Below are 25,695 nucleotides of genomic sequence, written 5' to 3' on the forward strand. Positions count from 1 at the left end.
AGAAAATTTCCAACCCGAAAAGATCCTCGACCGGTGGGATTCGAACCCACAACCCTCAGCTTGGTCTTGCTGAATAGCTCCGCGTTTACCGCTACGGCTATCTGGGCCCCTGTTGTTTATGATGTATGAAATGCGTTTGAAATACTCTACTTAACTATTAAACAATGTATGAAGTTATGGAGTCTAGATTATCCGCTCATATAAAAAATATCGTTTCATTCCTTTTACGTATATAAATATATTGTCCAAATCTTGAATTTTGAGACTTAAAAAAGCTGATATATTAAAAATAAAAATCTGTACTTTATTGCCGTGCGTATAGTGCTGCAAAGTAACTAGCAGTATCGATCAAAGAAGTTTAGGTTCAATTCCCGCTGAGGTAGTTTCCAAATATTTAAATACATTAAAAAAAATGATTGTTCTATGTAATTTTTAAATTAGCTGGAATATATGTATGTAACATTTTCAAAAATCAAATTTATTCTTTAATATGGTTATTAACCTGATTTTGTCAATCCTTTTTAAATGGGTTTTTGAATTCCCTGTCATATGTAAGCTATCCGTCATAGTTCTTTCAATCCTACACACTTAATTTATTTCGCCGAGGCCGGTAAAAATAATTGCCGAGAACCCAACAGCTGAGATTTCGGCAAAAATCTCGGTAAAAGTTCAAAGTGCCGATTGAACTGCAAAATGTTAAATCAACCCAGCTGTCAAAATTTGACGAAAATATCGGCAATCATTTGCTGAAAATCTCGGCACACCGCTACCGAGATTCGGTAAATGGTATTTTTTTTTCTATTGGAAGAAGAATAAGAAGAAAAAACTCACATAAATTTCAATGATCGAAACAAATTTAATAAAATTACATATTTAATTGTGTTACAAAATACCACCACAGAAAACATCTAAATTTTCACAAAATTGTTGAAATTTCGTGCTTTTGTATTTGGAACAAATGATAGCAGCACAACCACTTTCGCTGCACTTCGATTGTTCCAAGTACTTCCCGGGGAATATTCCTAAAAGTGTAATAAAAATAGCATTAACTGAGCTGACTCGTCTGAATGAATCATTTATGGGCACAAATGTACGCCATAATACAATAAGTTATGTGAATACTTACATGGAGGCGCTCTCCCTCTTTCCACGAACGTTTTAAAACATTTCGAGCACATGTTGGTTTCTGCAGCTCTGATTTTTCGGCGTTGACAGATGCACTTTGCCGAAATTCAGTAAACATATTTGTTTGCTGATTGTTTTGGTAATATAGATTACCGAGTCTCAGTTATTTATGTAAACTACCGATTTTCGTCAATTTACATCTGTCATTATTGCTCAACTGTCAAAATTGAACGAGATTTCGGTAAAAATATGTTTTACCGGATGAATTCGTCATTTAAGTTTACCGAGATGAAATTCTACGATTAAGTGTGTACACACTACTAAAAACTAATACAGTACTGACCCGATTTTGTCAGCCCCCGATTCTGTCTGCCCCCGATTTTGTCAGCCTATCTTGAATATATCCAAAAATTGTCTTCGTCATGTAGTACCCGTTTACATGAATACTGATGGTGATGTTCGATGTCATGCACGCATGGGCGTAGCCAGAGAGGGCAATGACAATCCTCCTTCCCTCTGTACAAAAGAACAATTTTACTTTGAGAATTAATCTTGTGTTTGAATTCTTCAAAGATTGTCTCCAGCACTCGTATTTATACAGTAGTTAGATTATAAAACATAAAAAGTCTACCAAACATCAGACTTTTTGAAAACATCTTGCCAGAAATTGTTCGAAGGTTTTATCAACAGTCCGCAATAGAGATATGCACAGCTGAGTAGTCGACAAATGAATTACATACATTCTCGAGTATCAGTAAATCGTGCTTCGTTACTTGGCAACCTGGCAATTATTTGTTAAAAATGAAAAACTGAAAAACACAGCCGAGTTCACGAAAAAGAAATTTGGTATGTAGGTTCATTCATGAATTCCTCTAAGAATTTCTCTAAAGGTTAAGATACATCAAAGCCAAAGCTCAAATTTTCAAAAGCACAAATCTAGAGAACCAGGCAACCGTTTGTACTGAAAATTTAACTCATTGGTCACATTTTGTTACATTCTTTCATGTTTTTTTTTAAAGTAATATCTCGAAGATTTCCTTTAAAATTTGCTCCTAATGTTTTATTGGTTTTCTGCCTTGAATAACTCTATAAGCTCTTGAAAGTTTCCCTTCAAAACTACATTTTGATGAAATTTTCTCACAGTATTCTTAATGTAGTTTGGCCTAGGACTCATCAATAGTTTCAAAAACTCATCTTAAAACTGTCTTAGAGATTCCTTCAGAAATTCCTCTAACAGAGTGTCTACTCGTTTACTGAAATGAAATTCCCTGATATTTCCAGGTTTTTTCCAGGTCTTAAGAAATAATTCCAGGCTCAAGAAAAACTCTTAAATTCTGATGATTATTGAATTATAAATTTTGAATGAATTTGAATTCATTTCCAACAATAGGTCTTAAATGGCTTCAAAACACTTTAACAAAAAACCTAAGATTTCTTTAGTTCTTTAGTGATTATTTTCCCTCTACAATTTCATTTAGAAACCTCAAGAATACAATATGGATTTTTTGAAGAAGAACCACAGAAAATACCTCAGAAATTTCATTGGGAATTCCTCCAAAGATTCCCCAACAAAGACTTAAGTTCCCCAGACAACAATTCTTCCATCGCTTTATTTTTGGCACTCTCAAAAATACCCGTTTGGAACATCGAAATAACAATATCTTCTCCAGAAAGCACCTCTGGGTCTTTCGTAGAATCACCTACAACATTGATTTTCAGGAATATCTTTAACATTTCAACTTGAAATTTCTCTGTGGATAATTTCTGAATGTACCCTAGAGATTCCTTCTAAGATTTCTTAAGAAATTATTCCTTCTTGAGATATTTCCCAAGTAAGTCTTCGAATATTTTTTTAGGCATTTTTAAAAGAATATCTCTAAAGAAATTGCATGTAATTTTTCAGAAATTATTATTTAAATGTTTGATAAATACCTGGACGAGTAATATTTTAGAAGAAAACCTAAAGTAAACTCCGATGAAGCTTGTGTAAGGTTCAAAGTACATAACTCTTGATGAACAAGGATCCCCGAAAGAACTCCTAGACACTTGAGGAAGTTTGAGAAGATTTCCTAGATCAATTGTTAAAATATTGAAAACAAAAATCAATCGAATAGCTTATCCCGTAGGATTTTCAGAATTCTAATTCCTTGAATAACATCGGAAGGAAATAGAAGTTTGTATGAGAATTATCGGAGTAATTATTGGAAAATTTGCAGTGGTGTTAACTGGTGTGGAACCTTGAATAAACTTTAGAAGATTCCAAGGGTATTTTATTCATTTGAAAACGTTTGGATGAAATGCTGAAGAAACTCCTAGAAAAAAAAAACAATAGGAGCATTATGATGAATCGATGATCGAGTTTATTGGGAAGTCCTTCCTTCCTAATAGATTTCCTCGAATAATCTCTCGAGAAACTGTAGGAACGATTCCTGGAAGTAACCATAAATGAACTCTAAGGAATTAACATGAAAAAGCGTAGGAACTCTTGTGTGATTCCTTGGTAAAATATCTAAAGCATAAGCATAAGCATTGATGACCGTACAATTCGTAGTTGCTACTCCGTGATTGACCAGAATAATAGAAGTTGCACAAGGAACCAAGAGATCAGTGGCGATTCCCCAACCTCAAATCTACCTGTTCCACGAATAGAAATTCTTGATTTTATGCAACCAATTTGCATCTATCAAGTGAAGATTTGCTAGAAAGGAAGATTCCAATCGTTTACTATTGGCTTTATGATCTCAATTTGTCGAAAAAGGCATTTTTAGATGCGTAGAACAGGTAAAAGTGAGGTTACGAGTCGCCTCTGCAAGAGATGTAGCTTGGGAGTAGCTTTCCATTTTCAATGTACACTTTTGAGAATTCCAAATATTGAAAAGTCAATAACGGCGCCGGCCACGTCCTTACGTTCATCGGGGAAGGGAAGGAATGTTAGTGTGACATCTATTGTTACTAGAAACCGAGATCACCTCTGCATCTCCATGGTTGTCACGGGATGGAGTTTTGTTAGTGGGGAGGGATCATAGCTGCATGATCAGGATTCACCTTGGTAAGTGATTCATGCAACCTCAGTTCAAAAAATCACCTATCAGCACTTTAAAGACAACGTGAACATATGGTAAGTCGACACTTTTAGCACAGACAAAACAGACGTAACACTGAAGAAATTTCCATCGACCACTCATTTGACGATCATTTCAAATTCGCTATGTTACAAACCTCACAACCAGAGGCGCGCACATCGTTTTTCTTCGCGTTTGACGTTTCACACTACCGCCATCTGCCGGTCTTGTTGCACGAAACACCTTTTCGTGCAACATGCTCACCAGATGATGATGGTGTAAACTGGGCGATGGATTTTGAAGAAATTTGTTCTAAGTGTTACGTCGAGTAGTGTGTGATCCTTTGACCGTGACGCTTGCTCCTGCGGGGGCGGGTGAAGCGGTCAGACAGGATAAAACTTGTTACGCGCGCAGTGCAGTGGTGGGGGGAGAAAAGTGGCGTGATCCGCGATCTAATTTAGTAGTGTGTGATCCTTTGACCGTGACGCTTGCTCCTGCGGGAGCGGGTGAAGCGATCATGTTATGCGCGTAGTGCAGTGAAAAAGTGTATAGTATTTTGCGGTGAGCTCGGTGTGGCGACGGAAAAAAACAGCCTTACATCCAGGTAAAATCGTTCTTTATTATTATTTACTTACCAATTACCACTTGCAACTAAATACGTGCCAGGATCGAAAATTTAATTTTCGATTCGGGAAGTGTAAAAACATTTCATATATCCATTTGATATCTGGGTGTTTTTATGCGGGGCTTACTGTAAATGAAAATGACCTCAGAATGTGTGTGTATTTACTGCCATTCTTGAAATGGGTCGTTGGAATTTCAGTAGAGCTATCACCTTTCATCTCCCGGGCTAAAATTGTCTGCAGATATAAAGATATCGAAGGGTATCAATAAATACATGCATACAATTTTCTTCCATAAAAGCACTGCCGGTCAGTGGGAGGTGGATTGTATACACACACACACACACACACACACACACAATTTGTTCTAAGTGTTACGTCTGTTTGTCTGTGCTTTTAGCGTCGAACCATTCAAAGGTTATTTTTTATAATGATAAAATCAAATAAAAGGAAAGGTTTGGGATTTTTAATGTTAATGTACAAGAGTCTATGTCAACACTTACTATGACGAACTGTTCATATTTTGTTAAAACAAATTATTTAAGTAACATTTCCATCGTTCTCGTGATAAATATAAGTTTTTTTTTTCAATATATTGTACATTTAAAATGAAAGCATGAAACGAACTCACCAAAATGATCAGTCCTTGATTGAGCAGCTATAAGCTACTTAAATCAGCATGGTCATTTCACAATAGCAAAATATCACTCCGGCAATGCGAAAACGTGAACTCGATTTGAACTCAAAACACGTGCAAACCAATACGAGAAAAGAAAAATCGATGACACAAAAACAAACGATTTTTCTGGTGAAGATGAAACTCAAACCTTCAAGAGCACAACGCTAGAGTACCAGATAGCGGTTCAAGCTGAAAACCTAATCGATTGGTCACCACCAGCGAGTGACCAATCGATCAAGTCCCCAGCCTGATCCGCTGTCCGGCTCTCCAGATTCGCGCTCCCGAAAATCTAAGGTTCGGCGTCGATGCATCTTCACCTTCCGCTTGGCCTTTAACAAACCACTGCCCAGCAGAACGCGTGCAGAATAGTCCGTTTTCATTCTGCTATAAGCACTTTTTATAAGAAACTGCACCAGCCGTTTCACCAGCCGAATTTAATAATCTTCTCTTGTGCGATTCCTTGGTAAAATATCTAAGCGAATTTCTTCAAAACTATGGTGGGTTTTCTTGAAGAAATTTCTGTATATGATTGTTTGGAAAATTGGGATTAAAATTTGAGATATTGGGTGTTGAAATACATTGTTTAACGACTACAGTCAGCTTACATGCAAGAACCAGCTTATATGAAGATTTATTTGCTTAGTTTACTACAGAATTCAAAGTTGATGTGTAAGAGAATACTTTTCTACGAGTTTCATGATACTTTCAAAGCTCAAAATTTATATGTTGATGTATTAGAAAAGTATGGTATCTTGCCATGTATGCCATATAATAGGAACGAATAATTTTGTGTGACGATGGCGGCATGTTGAAAAAATCGATTTATTCAACATTTATTCGTGCATTCAAACCAAATCCTACATAATCCTATTTTGGTGATTATTGGTGGGATAGATCACTATATACCAATCATAGTTTAACTTTCAACATTAAAAAACAGCATTTTATATTACTTTGAGGATCAGTAGCTCAAAATTGTAATGTGCTGGAACATTTTCATTTGATCTTTGAGACATGCAAAAATGTTATCTTTGTTAAGCTGCGTAATATTGAAATCTTTAATCATGCAGATTCATATCCTGCAACAAACAGACATTTTTTCCCGAACTACGAATAATCGATGATTATAGTACTTTATGACAAATATATGGTACATTATTTGAGAGCATTTCACAGAAAACATCCAAGTTTATTAATGAACTGAATCGTTCAAGTAGCATTTTGAAGCGGCGCAGCCGAAATTTTTTATATTTAACTAGTGGTCCCGGCAAACTTCGTCTTGCCATCAAGTAGGCTGTTGGAAAACGTCAAGAAATTCCCCATACAAATTACACCTTAGTCTTCTCCCGTTTTCCCGATAAACCCGGCGACTTTCTCAATTTTTTTCTTCGCACGAACACGTCGCATCCCTTGAGGGGTGCAACAGTGAAAATCTTGCGGTAATCCGTTGGACCGTTCTCAAGCCATTTCGTGACATACAAACACCACTCCATTTTTATTTATATAGAAGAAGAAGATAGATAAAGTGTGCAAAAATAGTTTCGAAATAGTTAATCGTGAACATATTCAACCATGAATTACTGTTTCAAAATTATTTCCCTGAGTGTGGCCAAAATTCCCTGAGAATTCCAGGTTTTTTCCAGGTTGAATAAAATTCCCTGAGAATTCCAGGTTTTCCAGGTTTTTCCAGGTAGTAGACACCCTGTCTAATTTCACTTCTATTTTTTTGCAAAATTGCTAAGATTATGAAGGATTCTTACTGGAATCATCTCACGAGATTTTTTAATAATTCGACCAGGAATTTCACGAAGATCTTTTTCAAGGAATGTCATTTATGAATACCTCTAAGAACCCAAAAAAAAAATCGAAAATAAAAAAAAAATTCTAAAAATATTAATTTTTAATTTTCATACTGGAAACAATTTTTTACAGCATTCCCAGGTCAAATTCTTGATGAAATTCCTGCGAAACTTTTAAAACAATTCTATAAAAATCTTAAAAAACAGTTCTGGATGAATTTAAAAATGTTTTTAAATTTACATAGAAATCTCCAGTTGAAATATTCTATTAATTGACTTAAAGGAATTGCAAGAAGAGCTTTGAGCCAGTTACTGATGCCATTTTAAAAGAAATTCTGGAAAAAAAACCTAAAGAAATTTTCGTTTGATTTTTCTTAGGAATTCCGGTGTCCTAAGAAAAATTCTTAGATAATTCAACGGTTAGGTAGAACTAAGATTCAGATTGATGCCGGTTGTCTTACAGGCCAGAGCAAAATTTCCGATCAAAAGGATCCTTTGGCGCGAAATTTGAGAATGAAATTGTGAGAGCCGCTTTTCTCCCCCTGATAAACAAAAAAAAAACCTGACTACGCCCATGTCCCTCGCCCCCTTTAAAGGCAATGTAGGTCGTAAACGTAGTTCATAAGCAAATGTTAACACGTTAAAATTCGTAAAACAGAAACAAAAAATATGTCCCGATTATGTCAGGTTCCCCATTTTGTCAGCCTAAAATTCATCGGGGCGCTGACAAAATCGGGTCTCTACTGTATTACAATGACTTAAATTCCATTTTAAGCAAATAAACTCGATGTAAAACATAAAATAAAGTAAAAAAAGTAACTTCCACTCGGCTTGTTAGCCGTAAACCACGATTCATAATTAAAAACAAGTAAGTTTGATATTGGGAGCCAGATAGACATAACGGTAAACGTGCAGATACTAAGCAAGATCATGCTGAGGGTCGTAGGTTAGAGTCCAGCCGGTCGAGGTAATGGGAATTTTCTCGACTTCCCTGAGTGTAGAGTATGATCGTACCTGTCACACGATATACACATGCAAAAATCGGTCGATTGACAAAGAGAGCTGCTAGTTAATATCTGTGGAAGTGCTCATTAGAAGTTGAGAAGCAGGCTTCTTAAGCGTCAGAAAGAAGAAGAAATTTTATGGTAAATATTTGCACTTAAAAATGCGCCATTCTTGTTAATTAACGTCCAAGCTGTCGGGCACATATGACGTAAATTTACATTAATGTTTAGGGAAGCTGCTTACGCAGACTAAATATTTTGACGTTTCCATTTTAGCTCTAGGAATAAAATGAATGATTCTAGTTATTTAAAATAAATTAGTTCCATGTTACCAACCTTAACAAAAACATCGTTCAAGCATCATTTGAAGGAGGGCTATGTGATTTCAAAAGTGATAGTTAGGTTAGGTAAAGTGAGTGAAAGAGGTTGGAGGGAGTCTCTAAAAAAATAATTTAATTTTCGAGTCTAGTACACGACTCTGACTACGGCCTTATAGTGGAGGTCGAATAATGCGTAACTGTCAAAGGATACAAACTGTAGTGGAATAAAATGATATAGTTCTCAATTCGGTGTTCATTTATTTATAGGTATACCACTAAACAATTCGAAGGTTTATTATTATTTTCATTTTTTATTTTTATTGCATAATTATTTTTGAGGAAAAATCCCACATAATTTAGGAGGATATAAACAAACATAGCAAAACCAAGACGTTTTGATTGAGACAATTAGGTTTTAAGGTATTCACACATGTATGTTTACCCATTTTTATATGACGTAGACTAGTTCTTGAATAATCTCGATAAACTTCATCGTCACGTGATGCTTTGAATCTTAGAGAGAATATGAAATATTTTTATCTCTCGTACATTGTTTTCGTTCCATTTTAAAAAAAATATAAATTATTTATTTTTACATTAAAAAAAACGTAATTATTTCTGAATTTTTGGGTCACCCTATCTCACGAAAGAGCACCCTAATGACGAAATAAAAAATACGGGTCCAAAATTTTTTAAAAAGGCATGACTTGAACAGTTTTCTAAAAAAAAAAATTTTTTTTTTTTCGAACATTGACCGCCTTGGGGACGGACCAGCACAATTGTGCTGGTCTGAATTTAACCCTAAAAAGTTCATGGAGTGATAGAATAGCCAAAATAAAGAATGTTTTGTTCTACGAGATGATGAGTTTATAAGGTAAATATTGAAATAATCACTCAAATATGGTCCGTCCCGAAAGGGTTATTAAATTATAACTACCCTTTTCATTATTTTTTTTTGTATTTGTATTTAAAATAATCCATCTGACAAATTAGTCTTAATGAATAAAAACTTGAACATTACATACACTTAACAAATATTACTGAACTACAGATTCTAGTATTCTATTAGCAAAACGTCTCATGCTTGAGCTTGAGCTTGAGCTTGATTGGCCGCCCGTGGATGCACTCCAGTATCGCCAGATCAGCTGCACTTACACAAGGAACCAACCGAATGACTGCTTGGGACTAACAGGCATCCTCAGTGTATAAGTGCTGGTGATCTTCTATCAGACCAATGAGGGGAAGGGGGAGGAATTGATGATGCATTGAACTGACTCCCACGTAGACCGTATATTCCACTGCATCCACGTCAGTTCATGCGGGAGTGTATGGATTGGGGGAAAGGCATGGCAGAAAGGTTTGCTTTTGTGGTTAGCAGACTGCCTAAGGCGTAAGAAAGGCGTGCGGGTGGAAGTAGGAAGCGTTAGGGAAACGGTTACTTGTCCGTCTCTGGTTCTAGCGTTTGCTATGATCGAATAGTTTGAGTGTGATATATTTAGAATGGAAGATAGAAGCAAGTGAGAGATATACAACTACAAAGTACGAGGAAAGGGACGGGCCTGGGATTGAACCCATGACCTTCTGCAGAAGCGGTAGCCATCAGACCACCAACCCCGTCTATATTAGCAAAACGTCTCATCGATTCATCGAACTCGAAAAACTATTGACAGCTGAGAATTCTCGGATGCACGCTGAGATGGGTTCGTTGTATCCAAATACGGTGCAATGGAAACTTGATTGGAGCAGTGTTGTACTCCGGAGAACTCGGTTAGGAACACGAAATTCTAGCAAACTAAGCAGTTCTGGAGCATCGACTTCGCCACTTAGCAGCTTCGCTGTAAGTAACGATTGCTGTACCTGTTTTCGTCGATCCAATGTTTCTAGTCCCTGGAGTCGGCATCTATCCGGATACGGTGGCAGGTTATCGGGGTCCCTCCATGGCAAATTCTTTAGTGCCAAACGAATGAACCTCTTTTGAATCCGTTCAATTATAAGACACCACGTGAGTTGGTGCGGATGCCAAACGACGGATGCATTTTCCAAGATAGGGCGTACCGTAATCCGGGGTAACATTGATCATTTTTTTTAGTTTTTCTTAAATTTTTCATTTCACAATACAAATGTTACAAGTTTCATATTTTTAAAACAAGTACTGGCACCCACCGCTCCTAGCTATGTACTTTATTTTGTTTTCGAAAGATGTAAACATGTTTAAATAAATGTTTTAAGTGATTTTTTTGATTCAGCTGATATGGGGTAACATTGATCACCCAAGTAAACAACGTTCGCTAATATTGGCAATGTCGTTACTTACTAAAATCAGGGCCTCTGAAGCCGAATATGAAGACCAAACTCTTACAAGTCATTTACTTTTTGAGTTATTTCAAAATTAAAAACACCTTGAACCGCGTAATACGCCTAAAAGTAGGCAATTTCCTCAGGAAATTCTACATTCGTAATAGTATTTAGTTAATGTTGCCTAAATGAATAAACTTATGAAAGATTTGACAACGGAATCGTTTTCAGCGATGCCATTTTTAGTAACACCCGCATTTTCTTTGATCACATCGTCTGCATAACTCATGTGAGACATGAATTTTCGGTAGTGTCAGTGAAAATGATAGAAATCATTGTTCCAAAAAGTTGACAAATTTGCGCATGAACTAAACGCAATTTTGGCAAAAACCTTAATTATCATTAGCTTATGAATATACGAAAGAGAGGCACCATTCATGGTTCGAAAATGCTTCATCAATAAATCTTTATTTGAACGTTTAACAAGATGAGTCATCCCGATCAATGTTACCCCGCTGATCAATGTTACCCCGGATTACGGTACCAGCGAACAATACAATGATTTCCAACAGTGCGGGTCGGAAAAATCCTTGTCAACCTTGGAAATAAAGCCCAGCTGACGCGTTGCTTTTGAGATGATTGCAGAACGATGCAGCTCGAACGACATTTTCTCATCAAGTTGAACCCCTAAGTCAGTCACATGATCAACTCTGTTAAGAATGTTTCCATCAATTTCGTAGTTGAAAACAATTGGATGCATCTTGCGGTGAAAAGTGATCACCTGACATTTATCCACGCTAATAATTAGCTTGTTTCTGGGGCACCAATCAGCAAACAGTGTTAACGAGTTCTGAAAACGCATACAATCATTTTCAGTCCGTACTACAATGTACAGTTTTAGATGATCTGCATTAATCAGCTTCAATCCTTCGCCGAGAACCAAGGCAGCATCGTTAAAGAAAATAATAAATAGCAACGGTCCAAGGTTGCTTCCTTGTGGGACACCAGACTTGCTCGAAAAGGGTAATGATACACATCCATTGATTTTTACTCGCAGCTCCCGTAAGGTAGGACTCCATCGAACAAACTAAATGCGTAGGGAGTCGATGCCAGTTATGGACCCTTTGCATATTATGGACCCCTCACAGAAAGACATAAAATTAACACTCAAAGCAACCTTATTCCTATGAAAATCCACCGGGGGAACCTCGATTGCATTGTTAGTCAGCAGTTTCAGGCAAAATATTTGGTTTGAGGCGCATAAATACAGATATTTGAACAGTTTTGTAAATGAAACCACACAAGAGGGTCCATAATACGCATTTCCAGGTGGGTCCATAATAGGCACGTCGGCGAGCCGGATTACATGGGAATCAAATGGAGGGTCCTTAATACGCAACGTCAAATTTGTAAACAATCCTATTATGGACCCAGGGAGGGTCCATAATAGGCATTCGGACAACAGTTTTCCAAATGTATATTTCTCTGGGAGAATCGTATGATTTTGTATGTTGCATGGGTGTACTGTGAAGTAAAGACATTGAACTTGTTATTAGACTCCACAAAACGTATATCCGCCTGAGATATAATTGCGGAAAGGCGTCGAGAATGAATTTCAGCTACTAAGGGGTCCATTACTAGCATTGACAGTCTAGATACTCCGAGGCGGGACAGTTTATGCAAAAGAATTCGGTGGATTATGATTCTCCATGAAGAAAAATTAACTTTCAAAAATAAAGAAATAAATTCTCACAACTCCGCCTTCGACACCTCGAGAAATTGAAGATCGGCTAAATAGGCTGACCAGATAAGATAGCAGGATAAAAACGGTACAAACGATGAAAATACGGGACGAACTTATATAGAAATACTAGATGAATACTTATAAATTAAGGACTGTTCATTTTATAAAATGGACATCTTGTTTGTGCTATATCTTTCCTATTTATTAATGAAATCGTAATAAGTTTTCTGTATTTCGTTCAACTACTTTTCTACGATATTATGAAAATATGAAATCCAACAAAATGCTTCTGAAGAACTAAATTGGATTTCCAAAAACACCTAAGAAAAGCTGTTCTTCAAAGTTAATCATTATTTTATTTTGAAAAATATCATACTTTTAAAATCACTACAAGCTTTTCTCCAAATATTTCGATTGGTAATCTCAGAAAGACGTATTATGGAAATAATACATGGAAAATTTGTTGAACTTCATTACAGCAGTGTTGCCAACTTTGGTGATTTTCATTGTGCTTTGAGAGTTTCTCTGAAATATTTTTTTTCTTTATTATGCTTTAAATATGACTTGGGGACTAAATAAGCAACTCCATGAAGGCGTAGGTTATTTTTCATATAAATACTACATAAGTAATTCTGTCAGGAGGTACTTTAAACCTAAAAAAACCTACTTATTTTAGTTATCCTTAAATTAAAAAAAATCTTCACGAAAAAATGGGTGAAAATGAAATCTAGAAAATTGTTGCACCAAAAATAACTGAAAAATGATTAGGAGGCTTCCTAATAATGATGTATTTGAAGCACGAGGCCTTTATTTGGAAATAAAATATACAGATTATCGAATTTTCAGCCAATTTCTAATAGTAATTTATTTTGATAACCTTCAAATATCGACCGTTCTAAACTTTAGTTCTTTTTCGTATGAAATTAAATTATTTTGAAGCAAATATCGGTCATGCGACTCAAAAGCAAAGGGAGTCTTGAAGATTTTTTTTACAAATGATGAAATGAATAAGTAGACTGGCGTCGTAAGTCGTCAACCCTTCTCCAGTAGAGAAGCTTGGTAGAATACAGGACGCTTCGATGCTTTACTGGTTCCTCTATGGCTTGCTCAATTTTTACCACCTAATTAATTTCAATCTTGTCGCTCTCTTGCGAAGCCTATCCATCCACCTACTCATTTCATCATTTGTAAAAAAAATCTTCTATAGACTCCCTTTGCCTTTGTGTCGCATGACCGATATAGCCATAACAAATAAAATGCAAAACAATCACGGTCGATACCTTCTTTACATTATTTTGAAGGCTACATCGCACAATATTAATCAAACGATGTACAAACAACCGATTGCGATTTCATTGATAAATTGAAAAGATGTAATGCATGCAACAGGTGTCCACTTTATAAAATGAACAGTCCTTAAATTTGATTCATCAATTTTCTGGATTATTTTCTGCTTCGATAAAAACAAAATTTTGGAAACCAGAAACTCATTGGACTATCTTTGTAAAACAGCGTACACCAAAAAAACATTTTTTAACGAAAATTCATTACAATTATCAAAACAACTATCAAAAGAGCTGCTTCTGGTTAACATCAATAGCATGGTTAATTGCATATTAATCAATGAACTTCGACTCTGTTCAATATTATCACAGACAAACAGAAGTAACACTTAGAATAAATCGTTATGTTAATCGTGGTGTACCTGGTGTACCAAACTTTGCCTATTCTTCATGTTCGAAAATATGATGCTTATTGAGGATTTTCAATAAAACGATGAGACAGCCCGAGAGGATTTTGATTTTGATACGGTTCTTATGAGCAGCCAAATCAAATTTGAATTCCTTTGCCCAAAAAAGGAATAATTGAAATAGTCACAAAAATAAACTAAAAGATTTTATAGGCATTTAAGGCAATTTTTAAGTTAAGTTGGTTAAATTGGTTGAAATAAGGCTTAAATTTTTACATTATGGTCCAGAAAGCAGTTTTACGCGGAAAAGTGCATTTTGTGGTTTAGAATGAGACATTAGCCGAAAACGGTCTTTTACAAATTGTTTATATTAGTTAGACACATTGTGTGTTATTGATGCTTTGGGTGGTCCACATTTTCATAGAAATTGTATAACTAACTTTTCTATTTGGTCGCTGTTCAGACAGATTGGACCATGTGTTTTTCAATGGTTTCAAGAAAACGTACACTGCACTGGTTCGAATCGACAATTTAGAGCAACAAGTGTTCATATTTTTTATACATATTAAGTCACTGAGATTAGATGTATATGTACATAAAAATCAACTACAGAGAACTAATTACTAAAATCGTTATGGTTCAAAATATCGTTTAAATTCATATTTTACATCAAAACGTATTTATTTCATCAGAGAACCAACATATTTAAAATCGACCAAGAATTACTCTTAGTGAAACTATTTTATTAAAAATGTCACCATCACGAAAAATTATACTTACCATCTGTTTTTACGAAGATTTTGTGGTAAAAATGTAAGAAACATTAAAAATAGGGTTTTATACAAAATATAAGGTTTTTTTTTGCATGGATTGTACTTATGGAAACCGCTTGTTTGTCACACCGGAAACATGAGTAAAATTGAATCCAAATCGAAGATTATCGGACACGATTTCTTCTAATCTCTATTCATTTTGGATGGAATTTCATTCACCAGGGAAGAAGGTAGCAGCAGCAGCAGAATCACTTTGTGGCACTTGTGCGAATTTCCATTTCAAAGAGTGCACTCGGTAAAGGTGGAAAGCTCACAGAGGAAAAGAGCGCGAGAAGATAGTGTGCGGTGAGCAGAAGAAGAAAGAGTGTGGGGTGAAAAGCGTGCACTGCGTGGTCATCTGAGTGTGGGTGGCGAGGGCGCTCCTTGGAAGCGCGTAGTGTAGCAAAAAGGAATCAAAGGTGTCTGAGACCGGCGAGTCCAGTGAAACGGAGCAACAACAGGCCGACCAATGTAGTGATAATCTTCTGCCGCCGCCAATCTCGCCGCCGTCGATGGCAACTATTGATTCAGGTGAGTGGAAATGGATGGAAGCTTGCTTTATTACCCCTGTGTCCTGTTGCGTTGGTTGTCAAGTAGTTACTATCCATGGGCTCTGCCGATTTTATAACATTACCCAGAATATCCATTATTCGGAATGAAATTTACCAGAAGAACATTTATCGGAAAACCAAATCTTTAATTTTCAACTATCTGTAAAATGTAAACTTCGTGAATGAGATAAGATACAGATGAAATAACGATTTCATTACTACGACTGCGTTATATTGATTGATCAACTGATATAACCGATGGTTTATAATACCCAGGGCCGTGCATGATTTTCAGAGTGTTCTCGCCTGGAAAAGGATTGGAATCAACCCTGTCCGTTATCTTTGACGGATATTCCAATTAAGTAACTTCCAATTAATATTACCGAAACATAAATTTTCGGTTAATGGTTTTCCGGTAAATGGTATTTCGATAAATTGCATTCCGGGTAATAACGTAGAACCGACTCTACCAGTAGGCAAACGAGACAGTACGACGGGCATATGGCTTTTTCTAGAAAGGTTAGTGGCTGTAAATGATTTTCAAGATGAGGCGCATGTATCACGGGGATATGCGCAAGTGTCATTTCATAGCTATCCGCATAACGAAGTGACAGCGAGGTAATTGGTTTTTATAGTTTTTAAGTATATTGTCGCGTGCAATCAGTGTGATTTATGACTTATTTCAAAACAATATATGTGATGTGCGCGTATAGTACTGTACGAATATCATTCTTCTTCATTATCTTGTCTTAGCTTCTGAAAACCAAATATCTATTTTTTCTGATTTTGTGAGTGAGGCCTTCTTATTTATTTTAAAAATACGGTACAATGTAATGTATTTGTATCACATTGGAAATGGTACACAAATTATGTCACTGTAAATTTCAACTTTTTCGATCCCTCCCCCCTTTGTCACGTTTTTTTGACGTTGGATAACGTCTTACGGCAACATACTGGGGTACAATTTCGAAAAACGAAAAATCGCTCGCGTCACGAAAAGTGGTTTGATTTTGACTGTTAATAACTTACTAACGCCCGGATAGATTTTCAAGATTCTTGCACCAATCGATTGGAAATCTTTCTACGAATCTACTCCAACAATGAAAACTATTGATTCTCATGACTAAACTATTAAAAAATTGAGAAATATCGAAGCATGTCTGATTTTTCATAGAAAAGCACATTTTTCTTGTGTATTCCTGACACAGACACCATTGCGCGATATCTTAGCCTCTTTCGTCATTTAAAGGGAAACGCCCCTTTCGGTCTTCTTCTTACTTCTCTTTATTATCTCGTGTTCAGTCGAAGCCAACCAAAATCGACTTCACGCGCGCATCAGTCAATCTTTGACCAGCAACCGGAGAAGGACTCATATCGGAATATATTTTACACGTTCGTCGCTGCTGCTGTTTATTCCCAAGCTAAAAGCTGCGGGTTTCGTGTAATCGCTCATCATGGCCCTTGGCATCCAGCTAGCCCATCGAATTCGTGGAGAAAGCGTCCACAAACCTTGATAATAATTATTGGGAGGAGTGAGCAAACCATCGAATACAAGGATGGACAAGAAAGCACAAAATTACCGACCGCATTTTAATTTAATCGTATTCGGTGATCTTTTGGTGTGTTTCTGTCTAACAATGGAATGAAAACCCAGTTTGATCGACGGTGACTACCACCAACCGTCCTTTTCAGGACGACAATTTCATTGTAAAAGAGTTGTGAGAATTTTCCACTGTGAAGAGCGACATTACTGATGATTGGATGTGATTGATTCAGATTTTGGTCAGTCATTTGCACGCAACCATAAATGGGAAATAAATTTCCCATTGTGCGCGCGTGGGGTAATCGTTGATAGTGTGTGCATGAGTCGGATAAATTGCAAACGGCAATGAATGAAGAATTCCTCCCGGTTTGTTTCGCATTTAGAGATGATCGCATAATGCCGTTGTCGCGATCAGTATCAACTCGTCGAACACAGAGCTAAAACTAATCAGCAACAGCTTTCTTGACGTTTCGATTTGGTAAGACATTGTCGATCGAATGGAAATACGCACACAGAAAAGACTGCGAAAATGCTACCGCCGCCCGACCCAAACGACGGGAACCTATGTTAAACTTTGTTTGCCATTTATCTCCGTTGAAAACTAATCATCTTCTTCTTCTTTCTGGCGTTACGTCCCCACTGGGACAGAGCCTGCTTCTCAGATTAGTGTTCTTATGAGCACTTCCACAGTTATTAACTGAGAGCTTTCTTTGCCGATTGACCATTTTTGCATGTATATATCGTGTGGCAGGTACGAAGATACTCTATGCCCTGGGAATCGAGAAAATTTCCTTTACGAAAAGATCCTCGACCAGCGGGATTCGAACCCACGACCCTCAGCATGGTCTTGCTGAATAGCTGCGCGTTTACCGCTACGGCTATCTGGGATCATCCGAAACTATAATTGGTAACTAAATGAATTATTTAATCAATTGTGGCCCTGAAAAGGGCAGTTGTTTGAAATTGTGCTTCAATGCAATTTAAGCGCGTTCGCCACGGATACAACGAGTATCGAAAGGCTTCGGAACCCACTTAAGCAATCAATCTTAGTGGATCATGCGTGGACCTTCAAGCGAAATATTTCTCGCGTTAAGTATCATACAGGCGTATCTGCAGTGATCGATTTCTCTTCGTCGATTTTCTCTTTGCTTTATTACGTGAAATTCAATCGATTTTCGAAACATTTTATCGTTCAGTACAATGAATGACGATGAATACTTTAAACTCAGTCAAACATAGCAGTCGAAAACAGTCGCCCAACCAAGTAATTAGCTAAAGAGAAAATCGATGAAGAGAAATCGATCACTGCAGTTACGCCCTTATGATACTGAACGCGAGATTTGTTTGTTGAGCAAAAGTTACCGCTCATGCTTCTTCTTCCATCGACCGGTTGAAGTGTTAATTGAACCAACCAAATAATAACACAAAATGTTCATAATAGGTCAGGATTGGCATGCAACAAATAGTGTGAAAATTGATTAGAAGAGCACTTATTTTTGACCTAGAAGAATTCTGTGCCAATTTTCGGATTTTCATACAAAGTAGGCCAAAACCGTATCGAAAATCGGTCGGTCGAAAATCGGTCGAAAATTAGTGTTGGGTCGAAAATTGGTGCTGCTCTCTTAGAAATCTTTCATAAGTTCGTGACGGTCTCAAGCCAGGAAATAGAAGAAGCTAAAGTTATCCAACGTTACTTTAGCGGTCGTATCTCGGAAACAACCTCTTACTTTTTTTCTTGGTTTGCGCTTTGTTTGTTTCCGAGCGGAGTCTGTATGCTGTAAGTGAAGTGGAAAGTGGATTGTAGTTGCTCAGTCAAAGATGAAGGATTATTTGGTGAGCTCGTTTCATGATTTTATTTCAAATCTGCCCAGACAACCAGCAGTCACATAACAATTTAAGGTCGATGTACAAATAGCCGCATAGCTGAAAACAAATATTCGTATAAAACCGAGAAATAAAGGCAGCGGCATTATTTTTACATCATCTGAAAGCTTTTTATCTTGGTTTTATAGGAAAATAGGAGAACTAAGAAAACTCATATTTTTGTATTTATACTCGCTTGTGCCACGTGGCGTAGGCAAAATACAAATCAAAACCGTATTTTTACAAAACTTTCATATTTTTCATTTAAAGTATGGATCAAAAGCTTTCAAAAAATATTCCGCAAAGATATATAGCAAAACGGCCGTTAAAAGCCACTAGTGCAACTATAGGGGAGTGTTTACTAAGGGAACATCGGCCCTACGTAAAAAGTCGTTTACTTTTGCGAATTTCATCACAACCGCACAACATTGTGAATGAAATTGTTTTGATGATGAATTTCCTCGCATAGAACGTTATTTTCTGAGTTTTTCAGTGCATTTTGTTTCATTCCGTATAAACATACAAAGGAAGTCTAATCAATCCGTATCAGCTGTCAAATCAATTTTGTTGTCATAAACTAAGTCGTATAAGGTTACAGATTAATTCGTAATAAAATCTGTACAGTCGTATTATATGCCAATTTCCATCATATAAATTATGCGCATATATCGCCTCCACTTTTGTACGCATAACGCATTGCATATCACAAAATGTGATTTCGCTATATGTATATTCTCGTTGTCTGGGTTAAATGTGTATGACTGCACTATTAATTCTTACAACGGTCGGACGAAAATATGATTTTTCAAAAAACTCTTAACGGTTCGTCACTGTGGGTGTCGGCATACTCTTATTTATAAATTATTCATGTTTCACATACATTTTATTTTTCAGAAAACCCCTTTCTTTTTAACTTTGTTTTTGTAATTAAAATAATGCTTTGAATGGTTCGACTCTATAAGTGTAGACTTGCAGAAGGTTAACTTTAATCAACGAACTTTGCGTGGTTCGTCACTATCGGCATAAGAGTTTTATATGATGGTTCAGCAATCGAGTTTATTTTTCTTTTTATATGAGTAAAATATAATAACACATACTTTCGTTCAGCTGTATGAATGTTGCGTTTAGCTATTTGTTCGACAAACTTTGAATTATTTTCTTCTACTTGGAAGTTACTCCCAGTAACCTTTGTGGAAATGCAGAGGCAAACACGGCCTCCAAATAGCAAAGGTTACACACTAACATTCCTTCCTTCATTCCAACCTGACTGCAACGACGTGGCCAGCGCTGTTATTGACCCTGTATAAATAGAGCCACTGAATTATGCACACTGAAGAAGATTATGGTCAATCCCAGCCAAACTTCTAGTTGATTCTTTGTCAGTAAGGATGACTTTGGTCAATCACGGAATAGCAACCATTGATATGTGTAGTCAGTCTAAGCTCAGCCAAAATTTGTATTATTACGGAGAATTTCCTATGTGTATGGTATAATTTGATAAAATTTATGGATAAAAGGTTTTAATGATGGAGCACTTTTCATAGTTTGTACATTAAGTGTTTTCTGTAAAGCGTACTTTGATATTGATGGTGCATTTTGAAATTATTTAGTGAAATTTGAGGTTTTGTCGCTGATGTAATTTATGGAGTAACTTCGTTTATTTATGGAATATAGATTTAAATTTTAATGTTAAATTGCTAATGGAGCAGTTTTTCATTTTCTCTGAAGCATTTCCATTTTCGTATAGTCACAAAAAACATTTTGCCCTGGATGCCTGCTTTATTACCTGGGTGTTTTGTTGTGTTGCTTGTCAAGTAGTCACTCTTATTGGACTTTGCTTGTAGACAGAAGAGACATTCCGAAGCGCATATCACTGCTTCTTAAAAACTCAGAGGCTGCAAATGGTGGCATTAAATAACAGTGAACCAAGTGTTTTTTTTTAATGATTTCAGAAAAACGCTGTCGGCATAATGGGATTTGCACCCATGGTCCTCAGCTTGGTCTTGCTGAACAGCTGCGCATTTACCGCTGCTACGGCTATCCGGTCCTCATGTTTCCCTATTTGCTGGTGAGGCACATGTGTCACGGGCAGAGAATCAATTGTCACCCAACACCCAGCAACAAAGACATTATCATCTCCTATTCTTGTTGCAACAATTTTATTTAGCAACATCAGTTTATCACCACTTGAACAGAATATGACAATGATCGATCACCTCGTGCGCTGCGATTTTCTGGGCTTTGCATTGCAATTTTCGAGAACTTTCTCTGTGTTGGTAAACATTGGAACATTATCGAACAGCATTAATAAAGCATATTTGGGTTTAAAATAACTGATTAATCGCAAGTTGAAAAGGTTGCAACAATGTTGCGTCCTGTGATTGTCATGACAATTTTGCTTTTGATTGTATCCCAACCCGCAGAAGTTGGGATAAACGGTTATGAGCGAGCTTGCTTTGTTTTTTGTTGTTCGTCTTCTTTGATGACAATTTGATTCACTGGTTACGGGAACATGTGCAAGGGGTCATGCACAAATTACGTCACGCTCCAAGGGGGGGGGGGAGGTGGTCAAGCCAAGCGTGACAAGCCATACAAAAATTTCGGAGGACTCATACAAAAAAACGTGACAAAGGGGGGTGGGGGTCAAAAAAGTTGAAATTTAGCGTGACATAATTTGTGTACCTTCCCCAAGTGTCATTTTATAGCTTTCCGCTTAACGAAGTGACAGCGAGGTAATTGGTTTTTAAGGTTTTCAAGTTTATTACCGTATGCAATCAGTGTGATTAATTACTCATTTCAAATATGTGACTCATTACAAATATGTGCGCGTAGGAAAAGCATCCTTACTTAACTTGTCCTAGCTTCTGAAAACAAAACCTATTTTTCTGGTTCTGTGAGTGAGGCCTACCATGAGATTCTTTAACTCAAAAATATGAAAAACCTAATTAGTCAACAACGGTACTGTTTATTTGGAAGAGAAGAAATGTTAATTGGACAACCATTATTGCGGGGAAATTTAAAAATTTGGATAAGCTCGCGGAAATAACGCGCAGTGGGCTATCTCCGCACAGAACAAAAAGCACATAGTGTGCGTTGAAAGCTGATTGAAATAAAAAAACATCAATCAATCACTACTTTTCACAACGTTGGTTTACTTTTCATGTCCTAGGAGAAAACTTGAAAATTGACCTTTCTAATTGATTACAATGCTCCTAGACATGTATCCCTCCATGGGGATGCTAATTGTAATCGCGAAGACGAAGACAGTATATAGGATTGATAAGGGAAGGCATGAAGGCATCATGTTAAGCGTTCCTGTTAAAGTGCGTTAAACACAAATACGGAATCAAATTTTGGCTCACATTTTTACTTATCGAACAAATAGGTTCAAATCCCATTTCTATCTGCGTGGTTCGATTGCGTATTCAATTAAAAACATTAAAGACTAGCGTAGACAAATTTATACTAGCAGAATTGCACCCCACAGCGGAGTACTCAGAACTTAGATGTTCGTGATTAATTTAATATATTTTTGTTCGGCGATTGGACGTGTAGGTACTTGTAATAATGCTTCATGTGTTCGTACTTCATGTCATACAAAATTTTGTGATTTAACCACTGTCGTAGAGATGATCTTTAAATTTGTTCCTGATTGTCACGCCAATCAAAACAATCACACCCAACGACGAGCAAGGCTAACTTTGATGTTTACCCTGGAAAATTTAGCAGCCTGAGGGTTTCAATTTTCCAGGAATCAAAATTTTTCTTGCAACGCGTAATATTACTAGAGACCAAGAAATCCTCTGCACAGAAAAAAATCCTCGTATCCGTGAACAGCAGACGTGAACTCGTCAACAAGCAAAAATACACCGTGAACTAGATCATGTTTATGCGTAAACATTATGGTAGTTCATGATGTATTTTTGGCAGTTCACGTTTTCCAGAGCTCTTTTTTGAGCATGTGCATCTACATTGTTGTCATGAAAAGAAGTTTGTGTTAGCGGAATTATTCTTCGAAACTTAAACAGATTGTGGTGCAAAACCAGGCCTTTCCAAATACCCTAACATCCTTATGAGGAAATATCTTCTTTCTATTGAATGTAACCATTTTCGTGCAAAGAAATACAATGTGGGACAGTCATGAAATATTGACCTAATAGCTTCCAACTGAAAGTCACACTACAGTAGAGTGAGACGTAAAGTGAGATATACAGATACCTATTTTCACATCCCACTCAACATGATGCTCGTATCCGTGGGGTAACTTTAACCTAAATCGAACCCGGAAAAGGAGATGTTGCAGATTCTTCACTCGAATGACAGCCAACTTCCCCCGCCCCCTTCCTTTTTTGGCACAGCCGAGGGTGGGCAACGTATGTCACATATTGTTGGCAAATATTTGCTCTTGGAACCGATGCCAGCGCGTTTTTCGTAATCCGAAAGAGTAGAACGCTTCTATCGTCTCCAATTCCTGCTACCTACTGCCGGCCATGACCATTTGCCCCACTTGCGTGATGGACGGACGGGGCCACGTTGAGAGGAATCCCGAGCAAAGTTGAATAACATACTTGTAATCAAAATGAGCTGTCAGATCAAGAATGTCATCAACGGATAATGGCGTTAAAAGTTAGTGATCTACATATATTCCATCTTTTAACTAATTGATGACAGAATGAGTTATCATTTGTAAAAATTGAATATATAACAGTTTGTTATCAACCTGTGTCAAATGATAGCACAATTGAATGTTTTCAAGATATTATAAGTACGAGTTATTCTTATCAGGTTCAAGTTACCTTCTTATTCAACTAAAGTAATAACAAATTAAGGTTTTAAATACTTGTTATCGTATTACTCAGCGTATTATCGTTTTGCTCGGGCTGTCGGCACAATAATTCTACGAAGATGGATAATACCGGACCGGGTTGGTGTAGGTCTAACGAGCATCACACGAACTCAGTAAGGCGGAAGCGTTGGGAAAATGCCGGGATTAAAATATAGGTCGAGGTCAGTGATGAACCGTTTATCTTCCACATGGAATGGCGGGACGTAACTGTTGAGTGGAGGGTCGATGCAGGACGGAATGTTTATGTATGGAAGCTTCTATCGTCCGTCAGATGATCCAGATCGGTAGTGCATTGTGAAACACTATAGGGTGGTTCAAATTCATCTCCCTCAATGTGATTTTTGAAAGTTAAATTCTTATCTAGCATGAGCCCTAGATACTTAACTTCATCTGACCAATTTATTGGAATCCCTCTCATCGTGACAACATGTCTACTTGAAGGTTTGAAACAAAGAGCTTTTGGTTTATGTGGGAATATTATTAGTTGAGTTTTGGAAGCATTAGGAGAAATCTTCCATTTTTGCAAGTATGAAGAAAAAATATCCCAATTTTTTTGCAATCTACTACAGATGACACGCAGACTTCGTCCTTTGGCGGAGAGGCTTGTGTCATCCGCAAACAAAGATTTTTGACATCCCTGAGGTAACCCAGGAAAATCAGATGTGAAAATATTGTATAATATTGGTCCCAAAATGCTGCCTTGAGGAACACCAGCTCTTACAGGAAGTCTTTCAGATCTGGAGTTCTGATAATTAACCTGAAGTGTACGATTTGACAGATAACTTTAAATTATTCTAACAATGTATGTTGGAAAATTAAAGTTTTTTAATTTTACGATCAAACCTTCATGCCAAACACTGTCGAATGCTTTTTCTATGTCTAGAAGAGCAAGACCAGTGGAATAGCTGTGTTGGAACGGATCAAGTTTGTTACACGTAAAAGTTGATAAGTGGTCGAATGTCCATGGCGGGATCCAAACTGTTCATTGTCAAAAATTGATTTTCCATTGATGTGGGTCATCATTTTGTTCAAAATGATGTTTTCAAAAAGTTTACTGATGGAAGAAAGCTAACTGATTGTACGATAGCTAGAAGCTTCTGCAGGATTTTTGTCTGGTTTTAAAATTGGAACAACCTTAGCATTTTTCCATTTGTTAGGAAAATATGCTAATTGAAAACATTTGTTTAATATATCAACTAAAAATGATAAGTTACTTTCTGAAAGTTTCTTGATGAGGATGTAGAAAATTCCATCATCGCCAGGAGCTTTTATACTTTTGATTTTTTTTAATAATAGTTCTAACTTCTTCCAAATCAGTCTCCCAGGAAATTTCGAAAACGTTTTCTTGATTGAGAATATTTTCGAAGTCCTGAGTAACTTGATTTTCTATTGGTTTGTAAAGAAATGTTAACATCGAGATTAGAGTCAATATTTGTTTCGTATGTATTCCATTCGGGTCGAAAATAATTGAAAGTGAAGCTGATAGGATTGAGAATCACTTCATGGGATATTTGAAACGTAACAGGGACATGATCAGAATCAAAATCAGCATGAGAAACTAATTGGCTACAGAGATGACTAGAGTCGGTTAAGACCAAATCAAATGTAGATGGATTTCTAGAAGAGGAAAACATGTAGGGCCATCAGGGTATTGGATTGAGAAATATCCTGAACAGCACTCATCAAATAAAATTCTGTCGTTGGAATTACTTTGTGAATTGTTCCATGACCGATGTTTG

General features: G+C 36.8%; 1 protein-coding gene across 5 annotated transcripts in view; it reads left to right on the forward strand.

Annotated features, from left to right (window-relative positions):
- The window catches only part of LOC5573886 (calcium/calmodulin-dependent protein kinase kinase 1), a 471,871-nt gene that overhangs the window by 35,478 nt on the left and 410,698 nt on the right, over positions 1-25,695 (forward strand). For 4 of the 5 annotated variants that reach the window (XM_021853057.1, XM_021853055.1, XM_021853061.1 and 1 more), the window contains exon 3: positions 15,337-15,684. The exons of the other annotated variant lie outside the window; for it this stretch is intronic. In XM_021853057.1, the coding sequence (XP_021708749.1) occupies positions 15,666-15,684 (19 nt within the window). In that variant the 5' untranslated portion in view covers positions 15,337-15,665. The remainder of the gene's footprint in view (positions 1-15,336; positions 15,685-25,695) is intronic. 5 annotated transcript variants of the gene reach the window in all.

The sequence above is a fragment of the Aedes aegypti genome, chromosome 3 (genome assembly GCF_002204515.2).
Source record: "Aedes aegypti strain LVP_AGWG chromosome 3, AaegL5.0 Primary Assembly, whole genome shotgun sequence".
In the NCBI taxonomy this organism is placed as follows: Eukaryota; Metazoa; Arthropoda; class Insecta; order Diptera; family Culicidae; genus Aedes; species Aedes aegypti.